This window comes from Cydia splendana, chromosome 18 (genome assembly GCF_910591565.1).
Source record: "Cydia splendana chromosome 18, ilCydSple1.2, whole genome shotgun sequence".
Taxonomy (NCBI): Eukaryota; Metazoa; Arthropoda; class Insecta; order Lepidoptera; family Tortricidae; genus Cydia; species Cydia splendana.
The window spans coordinates 18729963-18745361 of record NC_085977.1 but is presented as its reverse complement, the minus strand read 5'-3'; the positions used below and the strand labels follow the sequence as shown (position 1 = coordinate 18745361).

At 38.8% G+C, this 15399-nt stretch overlaps 1 protein-coding gene across 1 annotated transcript; it reads right to left on the bottom strand.

Moving 5' to 3' along the window:
* Positions 1-318: 318 nt before the first annotated feature.
* On the bottom strand, positions 319-9641 carry LOC134799267 (mitochondrial intermembrane space import and assembly protein 40). The gene is made up of 4 exons (XM_063771644.1): positions 9491-9641; positions 7998-8122; positions 630-866; positions 319-523 (listed from the first exon to the last, which is right to left on the bottom strand). The coding sequence occupies exons 3-4, from the start codon at positions 857-859 to the stop codon at positions 334-336; spliced, it is 420 nt and encodes a 139-aa protein (XP_063627714.1). The 5' UTR covers positions 860-866; positions 7998-8122; positions 9491-9641; the 3' UTR covers positions 319-333.
* Positions 9642-15399: the final 5758 nt, after the last annotated feature.

Genomic DNA, 15399 nt, shown 5'->3' with positions numbered 1-15399 from the left:
CGATGACACATTTTAGACTGGTTCTGTAGCGTTCGACTCGCCAGCACTTAGTAACCAAAGTGCGTATTTTTTATGCAGATGGTTGTGGCACGTGGCACGAGCGGTTTTACTTAACAATAGACAATAGGATTAGCCGTCGGGCTCTATTAGAAACCTACAAACTATATATGGCACTGTCATAGTTTGTCGCTACCAAGTCGGTGGGATTGGCTTAGATGGACTCTGGGCAACTGGCCATTGACAAACTTTAGCACGTCACAATGTTTACGAATGATCAGCCAACTGTTTGGACGTAGGTATATTTAGAAGCATTGTAGTGTTGTGTCTCGGCCGCTAGGGCTCGGCGAGTTGGTTGTCGGCGTCGGGCGGCCGCTCGTCCGGTGCGCCGGGTGCGGGTCCGGTGCCGGGCAGGGCCGGCTCCTCGTCGTCCTCGTCGCGGCCGTACAGCTCGGGGTAGTTGGCCATGCACGCCTGCATCTCGCTGAACTTCTCGTAGCAGTCGCTGCCCTTCGGCTCCGCCTCGCTGCAACATAAACACGACTATTTATAAACAATTAATAAGTATGCACAATAATAAGTCTCTAGTGAAAACAAAAACATTTTTGGTGGCCATGCCGCACTGCAATCACCTGTAGTGGAAGCAGGAGAAGGCGTCCCGGAAGGGCTGCGCGCAGGGCCCAGTGGCCATGCCGCCGAGGCAGGGGCAGCCCCAGTTGATGGAGCCGTCGGGCAGGATGAGGCCGGCGGCCGGCTCGGGCTCGGGCAGGGACACGCGGGAGGGCTCGGCCAGCGCCGCCGGCGACGCGATCAGCAGCACGTCCTTGCCGCCGGGGCCGCTCTCGATGCGGGATATCGACATGATGGACCTACAACACAAATGTGCCATAAGTAAGTAATATTTTATTTGTGAAACACAGTTTATACAGATGAGCCAGAGCCCGGAATTTTCGCGGCAAGACAAATGTTCACGTGCATTGAACATACGACTACATCAGCAGCAGAGCAAATTGGGACAACAAAACCGCCGACTACAGAAAGGCACACTAACGTACAACTTTCATTGTATAGAATCACTCATATGCAGAATTTGTGTATAAATAGAATAATTATTGTAAATAAACACTCTTTTCTCATATGGACACCGTGTTTACTTCATCAACCAGGTTACTCCGTCACTGTGGCATAAGACACCTTCACGCCTCAATTAGTTGCATGAGTCGGTGTAACTAGCAGTGACTATCCATAAACCCATTTACCCATATCCTTCCAACCTTCCGTCTGTACCCGTAGGTCGCAAAGGTGCAGACATCCCTATTTATTATATTTATTTATATGTAAACTGAATCTATGGTAGGGCTAGGGAATTAGGGTTGTTTAGGGTTGACTAGGGCAGTAGGAGTTAGGCATAATAGGGTTACAGCTCTCCCATAGATAAAGTTAGTTGAATCCCTTCCGGATTTAACATTTGGTCCTTCGAACAACTTATGAACCGCGGCCTGTCGGAACTGTCGCAATCTTGGTAGAGTTAGTACCATTTTTTTGTCGATATCGATAGTTGTGTAGGTGTGTTGTGTAATAGAACAAAAAACGGTCCACCGAATAATAAGAATATGTAACAAGAAAATTTACGTGAGGTTTGTCTAAAATTATGTAGAGACAGATACAAAGGGGTCGTCCAAAAATCATGTGATCATATTTGGCCTATTTTTGTACCCCCCTCCCCCTGCCACATGATCACGTGATAATTATGATGTTTTTTATTGGGTAAATACGCATAGGTATAACGCATATAAAATAGAGCGGATTGTTTGATATAACTAAATTTTTGAGTAATATTGTTGTTTTTGTCTTTCTCGCTTTGAAAATAAAATTACACGTGATATCATCTCATCCCCCCCCCCCCCCCCCTAACGGTCACATGATTTCTGGACGACCCCAAAGTGTGATGTGTGTTATATCAAGCCCGATCAAGGTCTGCAGCGAGGCGGCCTGGCGGGCGACGCGGAGCATTGGAGCCGCGAGCAGGAGCGCGGCGACCTGGTGACAAGCCGGGACCCGCACTAACGCTACAACAACACAGGTGTACCTGTAGTGTGATGTGTGTTATATCAAGGCCTGCAGCGAGGCGGCCTGGCGGGCGACGCGGAGCGTTGGAGCCGCGAGCAGGAGCGCGGCGCGCGTGCGGACCTGGTGACAAGCCGGGACCCGCACTAACGCACGTCCACCTGCACAATAACAAGATGTTTTTACTTATCTACCAGATACTATGATTGTTCAATAGGGCAGTATGATACCCAATCCCAATCATCCTGCTGTTGTTCCACTTTACCACCAAAATGACGGATCAAATAGATCAATTGGGACAATCAAACTGTAAGTTTTATCTGGCATATGATTTCCCTTCAGCACTTTCATAGTAGTTGCATGACTTGCATCCTTAAGCGCCAATTGCACCATTGTACTAACCCGGGATAACCGGTTAAACCTGAATTTACCATGGTTGCCAGTACAATTTGACACTGGGTTAACGGCTTAACCCAGGGATTGGCCCGGTATTCCTTTCAAGAGTTTTGGAAGGCGTAATTGTAATAGTGATAGCGGTTCGACAAAAAACGCTGCAGATTGTGTTAAAAGTATGAGAATCAGTACGATTGATCTTTAGGCCATTTAATTAAACCACTTTTACCCGTAGCACCAAAATAAAAATAAAAATAAGAGCATTTATGACGCCATATTTCTTGTGTATGGGATAAAAAAAAATTGTTCAGAAACCTATCGTATGTGGTATTCAATGAAAGGGCTTTTTAAGCCGATTATAAAAATATATTTTTGATGTGATATATGACATCATTACATTTCAGTATTTTTTTAAATTAGGTAGAATAAATATAATTTTCAAAACATACCTACCAAGTTTGGGCTGGGCTGTGTAATGATGTGATATATTTTTATAATCGGCTCAAAAGCACTTTCATTTCAATAACACACACGATAGGTTTCTGAAAATTCTGAACAATTTTTTTTATCCCATAAAAAAATGACATCATAACTCCATTCCTTTTTCATTTAATTTTTTGGTGCTTCGGGTCAAATTGATTCAAATGTCCTAAAGGTCAATCGTACCGATTTTCATACTTTTAACACCATTTGCAGCATTTTACTGAAATTCGGGGTGTACCGCTAACACAATAAGGCTTTGCTTACCAAAGACGTTGCTGACTAAAACCTTAATTTGGCTTTTTAAGCGGTTCATAATGCTAAGGTTGATACCTGTTCCTTAAGCGCTAACCTCTTGAAGGGGTATTGATTATAAATTATACCGCTTTATGCCATATGTTATCAACTTGCTCTTCATTAAAATAGAATCAAATATTGCCTATTTATGTTTAAAGTGCAGAACAGGGTGTCTAGCGCGTTGATTGGTTGATAGCACAGATGTCATTTCAGATCCAATTTTTAGAGTTAGGAAGGTAGGAAGAAAGAAAGCCCTTTAATTTTAGCGATATCTATGAAAGGGAAACCCCTTCCTAGAGATAAGTGAAATAAACGTGTAAGCAATTCAAAGGGAAAACCAATCGTTGGGGCTAATCGATAAACGACTAAGCCATTTAAAGGTTTTTTTCTGGGAAGAGGTGGATGGGTCCCTGATTGGGATGGTGCAACTGGTGCAAGTGGCCCCTAGGAGGCCCAGGGTTTGCTTTGGACAATGTGATCCCAAAAATTGGTACTGTTCGATAGCGAAGGTGGACTGTATTTAACGAAAAAAGGGGCGAAAGTCATAAATTCATAAATTTGTAAATAATATTGTAATTTGCATTTGCATGACTTATGTTTTAAGTAGTTATAAGTGTGACTGTTTGTACGCCTTTTGGCAAGACCATGGTGATTCCATATTAAATCATGTTCCATCATTGTATATACCCATGTTCTACAGACAATAAACGAATTATGAATTATTATGAATTAAAGTAAGGTGAAATTTAGGGCCGATGGAGCAAGAAAGTTGGGATAAGTCGAGATAAATAATATGAAAGTTAAAACTAAAGTGTGTATATGTGTAGACGAAGTTACCTTTGATCCGGAGACTGTGGGAGCCAAATCGTTGGTCACCGTTGAAGACCGCTGGTGGTGATTCTGGCTTTCTGTCGCAAGCTAGAGGAAGCGTAAAATCGTTACCTGCAGTCGCCCAACTTAGACCTCTGATTTTCCCTTCCACGGATGAGTTCGGCTTCCTCCGGTACACAACACTGATACTAATGAATTAATGTCCTAAATGGTAGTAGTGCTTTGAATAAAGTGCGAAAATAAGCGAGAGCAACGAGAGTAGATGTGAACTGGTGGTAGGTTTTTGACACACTGGCTCTGTCAACTGTATGACAGAGCAACAGTTTATTTTTTTTTAATGTTTGAATTTTAACTGTGACAAAGTGTTGCCACAGTGAACGCAACAACTATTCTAAAGATACAAATGGCATAATTGAACAGGTACAATTACACTGTTTTTAACTACCTACAGCACTTTATTGGTTTTTATAATGGTTTCATAACATAAATCATAACAAAGTTTTTCCTCACCAAAGAACAACCAATTAAATATTATCTAGACACGCGGCAGCGTGTCAAGCCAAGTTCAAGCAAAGGAACTGGCTAGCCAGCGCCGAGTGTATCTTTACACGAACCACTTGGTGCCACTTTTGACCCTTCTATAACTCAAAACATATTTAACGTAAACACATAAAACTACGTGTGTTTAATTATATCCATAAGGACATCTAGAAGCCTAAATTTCATGAAGCTAGCTCAAACGGTTATAAAGATATGAAGGTCAAAAAGTCGTAAATTTTGGGACTGACTGACTGACTTATAGTACCTAAACCTAACCTACTTCCAGATGACCTAGAAAGATGAAATTTGGAATCCAGCTCGGTTATTGTGTGTAAGCGTAGGAAAAAATCTAAAAATAAAAAAAAGTTAAAAAATAGGGGGGGTCCCCATACAAAAAAACCATTTTTTATTGTGACTGACATATAAGTACCTAAACCTAACCTACTTCCAGATGACCTAGAAGGATGAAATTTGGAATCCAGCTCGGTTATTGTGTGTAAGCGTAGGAAAAAATCGAAAAATAAAAAAAGTTAAAAAATAGGGGGGGTCCCCATACAAAAAAAAAAACATTTTTTATTGTGACTGACATATAAGTACCTAAACCTAACCTACTTCCAAATGACCTAGAAGGATGAAATTTGGAATCCAGGTCGGTTATTGTGTGTAAGCGTAGGAAAAAAATCTAAAAATAAAAAAAAGTTAATAAATAGGGGGGGTCCCCATACAATTTTTTTATTTATTGTGACTGACATATAGTACCTAAACCTAACCTACTTCCAGATGACCTAGAAGGATGAAATTTGGAATCCAGCTCGGTAATTGTGTGTAAGCGTAGGAAAAAATCTAAAAATAAAAAAAGGTAAAAAATAGGGGGGGTCCCCATACAAAAAAATATTTTTTAATTGTAGCGTTGGAACCGTTACAAGCAGATATTTGAAACTATCCCAATATATGTATTATTATATTTGCTATATAAAAGAAATATAAAAATAAAGTTAAGTCAAAAAATAAGTGGTGTCCCCATACAAAAAACTTGTAATACGCGCTAAACGACCGGCCAACGGTGTGTCGTTGGCGGCGCGCGGCACCACATAATTAATACAAAGAACAGAAGTGAAAAAACATGCGGCGGAAACACAAGAAAAAACATTAAATCTCAATACCTGCCTTGTTTTCTTTACAAAAAGTATTGATATCCCATCAAAAACATAAATGTAAAAAAGGAGAGCCAAGTTCAATACAAAAATTATGCTTGGCTGTGGGGTTCGCCGCAAAAAGAATGGAGATCTAAATGAGTGCCAAGTTCTATGCAAAATCCAAATATGTATTTATAAGAACAAAATAACATTATAAACAAGTATTAAACTCTATTTCTTTGCTTTATTGGATACCTATAACAATTGCTGTTATTTAAAAAAAATGTGAGATCTTAAAGTAGGTTAGATTTGGCTTGGCTAGTTTTTATCAGAATTACAATATATATATATATATATATGACTGATGTAATGAAAACTGGCCAAGTCAAATCTAACCTGCTTTAAGATCTCACATTTTTTTTAAATAACAGCAATTGTTATAGGTATCCAATAAAGCAAAGAAATAGAGTTTAATACTTGTTTATAATGTTATTTTGTTCTTATAAATACATATTTGGATTTTGCATAGAACTTGGCACTCATTTAGATCTCCATTCTTTTTGCGGCGAACCCCACAGCCAAGCATAATTTTTGTATTGAACTTGGCTCTCCTTTTTTACATTTATGTTTTTGATGGGTAAATATTTACACAAGGCCTATACCTCACTGATATGAGTTTGTAGTCCAACTCAAACCCTCTAGTTTAGCAGCTTACTATCACAAGTTACTAATATTGGAATGAAAGCCACAGTAGAATAATACATATGTATTTGCAAAAAACAAACCGGTTTTTTTTAAACCCATAAATAACCCAATATTTTGAATTATTTTATGCTCTTTATGTAGGACTGAATCATGTATTTAGGTAACAACTTTGTATTATTAGATTAGCAATCACTACACCTTATAAAACAAAGTCCCTCGCCGCGTCTGTCTGTTTGTATGTTCGCGATAAACTCAAAAACTAATACTAAACAGATTTTCATGCGGTTTTCACCTTCCAATAGAGTGATTCTTGAGGAATGTTTAGGTATATAATTTGTTGACCCGTGCGAAGCCGGGGCGGATCTCTAGTAAAATAATAAACCAAAGAACGAAAAGTAATGTATTCAACTTTGGAGGCACTGGAATGACCTACGGCTATGAACCTACGTATATTGGGTTCTACAGGCACGGTGTATAATTTAATGTACATAGTTAATTGTAATTTTAATGTGATTGTATTTTTTTATGTAATGTAGTTTGTAGCTGCATGACGACATTGTACTCTTTGCCCCTTCTGCAGCAGAACTACAGCAAATGCTCCAAGATCTGAGCAACGCAAGCCTTCAGGTGGACTTCAAATGAATCGCGCAAAGACAAGTGATGACCAATAGCAAGAAACGTAATAGTGTCGAGGAGGATGGGCAGATCGTACACTATGTTGACGATATCTACTTGAGCCAGCCAGTCTCTTTCAGCAGCAGGCAAGACAAGAAAGTTGAGCGCCGTGTTCAAAATGCCTGGAAGAGCTACTGGTCCATGAAGGAGCTAATGAAGGGCGACCTTCCATTGTCACTGAAGCGCAAACTCGTTGACATGTGTATTCTGCCTGTTCTAACCTACGGCGCCCAGACATGGTCACTCACAGAGATTCAGAAGTCCAAACTGAAGGTTTGCCTCGCGCCACGCACGGAGCGCAGTATTCTAGAGGTGTTAGTAACTGATCCCATAAGAAACACCACGCTGCGCTCTAAAACCCGCATTGCTGACGTAGGCAAGAAAACCGCTATGCTCAAATGGGACTGGGCCGGTCACGAGATGGCGGGATGACCTGGACAACTTCCTGAATAACTGGCCGGAGGGAACACCAAATCGGGAGTAATGGAAATTAAGGGGAGAGGCCTTTGCCCAGCAGTGGGACATTCAAATAGGCTAGGAAAAAATGCAGTTTTAACTTATTTTAATGTCATTGTAATTTAAATTTTTTGTTGACATTTTATCTATTTAAATTAAACAATCCTGATTTATTTGTAATTAATTTGTATTTAAATTTTAAAATGGTGTCATGTATTTTTAAGTAAATTTATTTATTTTAATGTGACATTGTTTTGTTTATTTTGTTGACTTTGTGTAGTTTTGCCTGAAATAAACATTTTTGTATAGAGCAAATACCGGTGTCCGACCCCTGAAGTTGGGTCTTAAAGTCAGTTACATTTATGCTGAAATTCAAGATTTAAAAGAGAAAGGCAATGATTACACAGCCAGCGACGTTACCAGCGTGCGAGTGCTGCACAGTCAGCACGTCCAAAGGCAGCACAGAGCCGCACTCTCCAAACACTTTCCCACAGGCTGCCTGTATACTCTGCCGCACCTCAAGGGGCTCAACCTTATCTCCAATCCTGAAAGAATACACTATATTCAATATTTTACACCGTTATACATATGCAATGTCACTTAGTCCAGCAATATCTACTGGTTTAGGATCAATGCCCACATAAATAATAATTAAAATAAATAAGAATTGGGACATTCTTACACAAATTGACTAAGCCCCACTGATTGTATTGAACCCAATGAATGTATTGTTCTATAGACTATGCCCACAGTAAGCTAAAGAAGGCTTGTTTTGTGAGTACTCGGACAACAATATATGTATAGGTACATATAATATATAAATACTCAATACAAAGAAGACACCCATGACTTGGGAACAAATATCTGTGCTGTGAACCCAGGACCATCAACTTCATAGGCAGGGTCACTACCACCAAGCCAGACCGCTTGTCGAAATAAAAAAATAATAAGTAAAATGTGCACTGGTCAAGTACCCTTTAAAGTGGCATACGTCATGAGTTTTTGCACTTTGATTTTATTTCAATTAATGACTTAATTGACCTGGGAGCCAAACAACTGAATGAAGTTCACTGACATAGACACGACTCATTTATTTTGTAGAATGACAACTAAAACATTTATTTTATATCATGGGGACCGTAAGCATTCGAGGGTCTGCCAACTTGTGGCCTGAATCGGAAACATATGTGCACATGTACATTGCCAAAGCAAGTGATACCATCTACCATTCTCGTCGGTATGTTTCCTTGTGCATAGTAGGTTCTCCCATCTAGTGTGCTACATCAGAAGCATTAACAACACATTTACGCCTTGCGCCAAAAATCTGACGGCTCCTATGCTGCCCCCTATAGTTCATGTACCTAAATTACAATAGCCCCATGTGTGCATTACCTTAACAATGTGCATTAGGCAAAGCCTTGCATTAAGCTCGCTTTTCAATTCTTCATCTGCATAGTTATAACACTGGAAATATATATTCTATTGCACAATGTTCACACTATCAGTGGCTATCAGACAAATTGGGAACTTACATTTTGTCAAAAGTATAGAAAGTGAATGTTGAGTAAGTAAACACGCCATGGGTGGTAGCAGCATTACAATTGCATGAAAGAACCACTGCTGGCTCTGCAATCTACAAATTCCCCGCGATTAGGTGAGAAAGTCGACAAGCAACGGGGTTGGCAACTGTCAAAGGTTTGCATTTGCATAGATGGTGCCATCATAGCTTGCCCCTTTGTCTGGGCTTAAAGGGCATCCAGGGTAAAAAATTAAATTAAAAAAACAATAAATTGACACATTTCTAGGGATTTCTAGGGGACAGGACAAGCTGTGCTGGCGCCATCTGCTAAATACATCGACCGGCCGACCCCATTACAATAAAATCGGGTCACTCGCCGGTGTACTCAACTCACACGTCAATCTGCAGGTAGAAGTAGCGCCCACTCATTCGAAACTCGAAGGTAGCTTCACTGCACTCGCAGTGTCAAATTTCGATACAAAACTGTTAAATGTTCACTCCAAAAATAAAATATTACATATCCGCACTGAACGTTTTTAGGTTATGGATACACAAATGTCATAGTGACAATCTGACGTCTGCGTTTTGGTACTGCATGTATCAGAATCAGATGCGTTTGGTTATAAGGTTTATTACAAACATTTAAAGTAGTAACACACTATCGCACCGCACCGCGACCTTTGTGCGTCGCACCCATAAGTGAGAGAGAGAAACAGATATTTCTTTCTCGCTCTCACTTATGGTACTTAACGCACCGCGCCTTTATATTTTGGAATAGTTATAGTTGGTCAAATCAAATTTGTCAGTAAATAAGAACAAAAAAACTATACTCATCCTTTTCTTTTGGGTGCTAGTACTATAGTCTGTATCTTTAGGTATTTAAATAAAAGTAAACAAAGAATTTGTAAATTTTCGGGTAGTTATAACATTTATTGGCTAACCGACTAATTACAAAATCGCCTGGATCAGTCACTGAACAACCTGACTTTAACCTACATTATTTAACCGTGTAATGTTTCCATCTACCCTCAACTGGCTTAAGGAGCCATTTGAGGGTAGATTTTGTTTACTTTTATTTAAATACCTAAAGATACAGAGTATAGTGTAATTACGTCATTTCAAATTAGGGGGGGGGGGGGTCTGGACATCGGATGATGGTAGCATGACGTAGGAGGAAACGGGGTCATTCGAAGCATGATTTTTGGATGATATTAGGGAGGGGAATCAAAAATCGTCAAAAATCGATGCCGTAATTTATGGACAGCCCCATAGTGCTGCAGACATTTTGCACTAGATGGCGCTGTTATTAATATGAGTTACAATATCATTGAGTTTTCACTTCTGCCGGCACTCCCGGAGTGCAACCCGTTGTTTTTTTTAGGGTACCTTTCATACAAAAAGTTGATTTTTGAAAATGTATTTTTGCTTTGTCCCGAAAGTGTGGGGTATCGTTGGATAGGTCTTTCGGATCAACGAATAAGGGTCTTTTAAAACCATTTTTTGATAAAGTCAATATTTACGGAAATATGCGCTCCGAAAGAAAAAAAATATGTGTCCCCCCCCCCCCCCCACCCTCTAACTTTTGAATCACGGGTCCAAAACATATGAAAAAAATCGTGAAACAAGAGCTTAATAAATACTTTCAATGAAAACTAATATAGCGAACATGATCGGTCTAGTCGTTTTTGAGTTATTGCTAAAAATCTTCTTTTCTTAGTAAAAAGACGTATAGCGGCAGCCGTACGACCCCAATTTCACAGATAAACCGCAAATGGATGTACTTACAGGTTAGCCATTTGGCACACGTATACTAGAGGTCAAAACAATTTTTTTGACCCGCAGTTCCTAAAAAAAATTCCATTCACTTGAAAAAAAAATTTTTTTCGGAAACCTATTGTGTGTGGTATTATATGAAAGGGCTTTTTGAGGCGATTCTTAAAATATACCACATCATTACATTACAGCCATTTTTTTAAATTAAAACAAATATAATTTTCAAACAAAACATACCAAGTTTGGGCTCCTCCAGAGACGATATGGCTGATTTTTTTTGTACAATATACCACAAATGATACGTGATATCCTCATATCTAACCTCAAAAAAGCAATTTTGAAAAGAATTTCATTTTGCAACGCGAATTTTCCCCAAAACATCAATAAGCTATGGTTAGTTTACACGGAGCCTACTAGATGGCGCTAGTAGTCCTCGATTTCGACGTAAACAATTTCATCATAAATTTTACTTTTATTACATACTATTAGGTACAATAGTAGTTTTGACATTTCGTATGTCAGTTCAGTAAAACTTAATGAATATGCGATTATTTATGACAAAACATGAGAGTAGGTAGCAAAACAGGCATATGGCCAGGCTTTCTATGGATTTTAATATAAACATTATAGGCAATAACTTTCATAAGGTTAAACCTATAAATTAGGATTTAAACTTAAAAGTATACATCCCATACAACCATTTCCAGTCGCCGTTACGACGCGGTGTTGACACATCTTGTGTCGACACCGTCTGTTTCGGTCACAATTCCAGTCGCAGAGTCGTCGCCGTGTCGACACAGTTACTAGAAATGGGGAAGGGTCGACACATGACACAAAGTGACATAAAGTGTGGTCGCCGTGTGCACACATTGTTTCGGGTTTGCGACTACTTTATGCCAAAATCATTCGTTCATTCGTTCATTTTGTTCCTGTCAAATGGAAACTGTCAGATGGAAAAATACTTAAATAAAAATAAGTGACGTATTAAACGCCATCTCTAAAACGGATTACAAGACGTAATTATATATTGTTTGCATTTATATTACAATATGACTTAAATTATTATGGGGAATTAAACTGCTCGAGTGATTTGATAAACTAAGTGTAATATAATCAACGCGCCACCACATTGTTTTCGTTTAGCCGGAAATGAAATTGTTTACTTCTCGGTGCCTGTGTTCATAACTATATTATTTGAAGCATTTTTAGTACTTCGATGCGTATACTATACTTAAATAACAGAAATAACGCTTTACATACTACGAAACTTGTTAATTATGATGTATAAATATGGTTTAAGGCTGAGAAATATTGCAGTCACAAAGTAGTTGCAATGTTTCGACTTTGTGTCGACTCTGTGTTGACACATGACACGCGCTGTCAAAAGTAATAACAAAGTTACTGGTATGTTACTGGATTTGCAAAATGGCTCCTTGTGTTGATTTGTTTTCAGATATTCTCAAAGTGTAAAAATGCCGTGGTCAGAGATGGGCATTAATCGATTAACTGTTTATTCGACTAATTAATGGAATAAAAAAAGTTAATTCTCAAATTTTAATCGCGATTAGTTTAGTCGACCTAACATAGATTGAAATTGAATTAATCTGAATATTAATCGAATAAATTATCGATTAAATCTCGATTGAAAGTTGACAGGGGGCCATTTTTGTACGTAAAAATAATAGAAATGTCTTGCATGCAGATGGTAGCAAAACACTTTATCAAACTGCACAACGGGACTTAATCGCGTATTTAAGTTTTAAGATTTACCTCCGACGTTTCGAGGACGGCGTTGTCCCCGTGATCTCGGAGAAGACTGGCTCAAGTTGACATCAACATCTTCTAGCCGCGCGAGTTTTTCGAACTACCCGCACTTGGTCTTGTTTATCAGTTTGAACGTTTTGCGCACTAGGGATGTCACTCTGTCGACACACAACACTAACGATATTCGATTTATCGACTGTCGATATTCGTTTCCGCTTACATTTACTAATGACTGGATTCCATGTGGATGAGATCTTAAAACCCTCGTCCCGATTAAAATTGCAATGTTTTTTGATTTCAATGGCTTCCCGCACTTTTCTACTGTAACTGTACTGTACTGTACTGTCGGAGGTAAATCTTAAAACTTAAATACGCGATTAAGTCCCGTTGTGCAGTTTGATAGTGTTTAATAATCGTGAAAGTTTAAATCAGTGTTTAGCAAAACACTTTGTCATAAAAGTCGAGATGGGTGTCGATATATAGGTTTTAGGGAGTGCCGATTTCGAAAATAATGACCATTTTGGAATCCGAAATGGCGGCCATGCACTGTGTCATAAAAGTCGTCATGGATGTCGTTTTATACGTTTTAGGGGCCCTCAATTTTGAAAATGATAACCATTTTGGAATCCAAAATGGCGGCCATGCACTATGCCATAAAAGTCGTCATGGGTGTCGTTTTATAGGTTTTAGGGGGCGCAGATTTCGAAAATGATAACCATTTTGGCTTCCAAGATGGCGGCCATGCACTATGTCATAAAAGTCGTCATGGATGTCGTTTTATAGGTTTTAGGGGGCCCCGATTTAGAAAATGATGACCATTTTGAAATCCAAAATGGCAGCCATGCACTATGTCATAAACGTCGTCATGGGTGTCGTTTTATAGGTTTTGGGGGGCGCAGATTTAGAAAATGATAACCATTTTGGATTCCAAAATGGCGGCCATGCACTATGTCATAAAAGTCGTCATGGGTGTCGTTTTATAGGTTTTAGGGGGCGCAGATTTCGAAAATGATGACTATTTTGGATTCCAAGATGGCGGCCATGCACTATGTCATAAAAGTCGTCATGGATGTCGTTTTATAGGTTTTAGGGGGCGCAGATTTCGAAAATGATGACTATTTTGGATTCCACTTTTATGACAAAATACGTAGCCGCCATCTTGGATTATAAAATGATCATCGTTTTCGAATTCTGCACTCCCTAAAACCTATAAATCGACATCCGTGACGACGCAAGTTATCTTTATTTTCAGATCTAACAAATTGCTACAGAATACAAAGGACAAAAAAGAAGCGAGGAGGTAATGAAACAAGCAAAAATACAGATGATTCCTCGACGCAATTGGGTGATTCTTAAATTGTGTCCAGATTTTTTTTGTCATAAAAGTTTATATTTTTCACATATTACTCTCACAAGTTCCGTGACATTTCGACCTTGTAATTTTTTAAGTAAATGTTTTTGTTTATCTATGAGGATCTCACTAGAATAGTATAATCAAGGTATGTTTATATTTGATGAATGAAATAGTAACGCAAAAAAAAATATATTTGTGTCTTATATTCCTGCCGAAGACTTTTATTTTACCTTTTCCTTCTACACAAGTTTGGCCAAGTAATAAGAATTTAGGGCTCTCAATTTTATTTTGACTTCTACAACAGTAAAGCTACGGGGCCATGTTTGGTATCGTTTTCGTATAATTTCGCAGTACCAAATTTAGTTAAGGTATCACATTGACACCATTCCGAAGTAAAACATATAAACTTATTAAAATACTTTCTTTTAAACTCCTCTTCACGCTTAAACTGCTGAACAGTTTTAATTTAAATTTGGTACACATATATTTTGAGTCCCGAGACAGGATATAATAAGTTATCTCAAAAATCATCCTTTAAAGGTGTGAAATGAGGTGTAGGGGGGAATTCAGAATTGACTTCTTGAAGTTAATACTGTTTAAGTTTAGGTTTGAAGTCATGTTTTTTCATCATTTTTAACTAAATCAAAGATGTAGACCATCCCAAATTTCATATAAATCGGTTCAGCGGTTATTGATTTCCCGTACAAATTTCCACGCCACTTTTCACACCTTCAAAAGATGATTTTGGTTATAAGATTTATCCTATGTCCTGTTCCGGGACGCAAACTATTTCTATACCAAATTTCAACGAAATCGGTTCAGCGGTTAAGCGTCAAGAGGAGTTTCAAAAAAACCGGCCAAGTGCGAGTCGGACTCGCGTATTAAGGGTTCCGTACATTAAGTCCGACTCGCGCTTGACTGCACATTTCTAATAGGTTTTCCTGTCATCTATAGGTAAAGAACTATTTTGTGTATTCAGACGGACATACATACAGACGCACGAGTGATCCTATAAGGGTTCCGTTTTTTCCTTTTGAGGTACGGAACCCTAAAAAGATTTATTTTTATTTTGTGGAATGGTGTCAATGTGATATCTTAAATGGATTCAGCCTTTGCCTGACCTAAGTAGCTTATTGAATTTCTTTAAAAACTTTTCTGTAAAAGGTTGACGGGTGTTGGGTGTTTATATGGTTTCGGTCGATTATTATCATTTGCATTGCCCATGATGACTTACTAGAATTACGAGCACACGAGACACTAATAGTAGTTTGACAAACCTTGGTTTTCAACAGGTATTTTATATTGACATTTGCTGTCACAAATTTGCTGTCAGATTTAGTCGCAAACCGCACGCAAAGTGCACACAAATGTTTCGACACCTTGTTACGGAAAAGTGTAGACACGGCGACGAC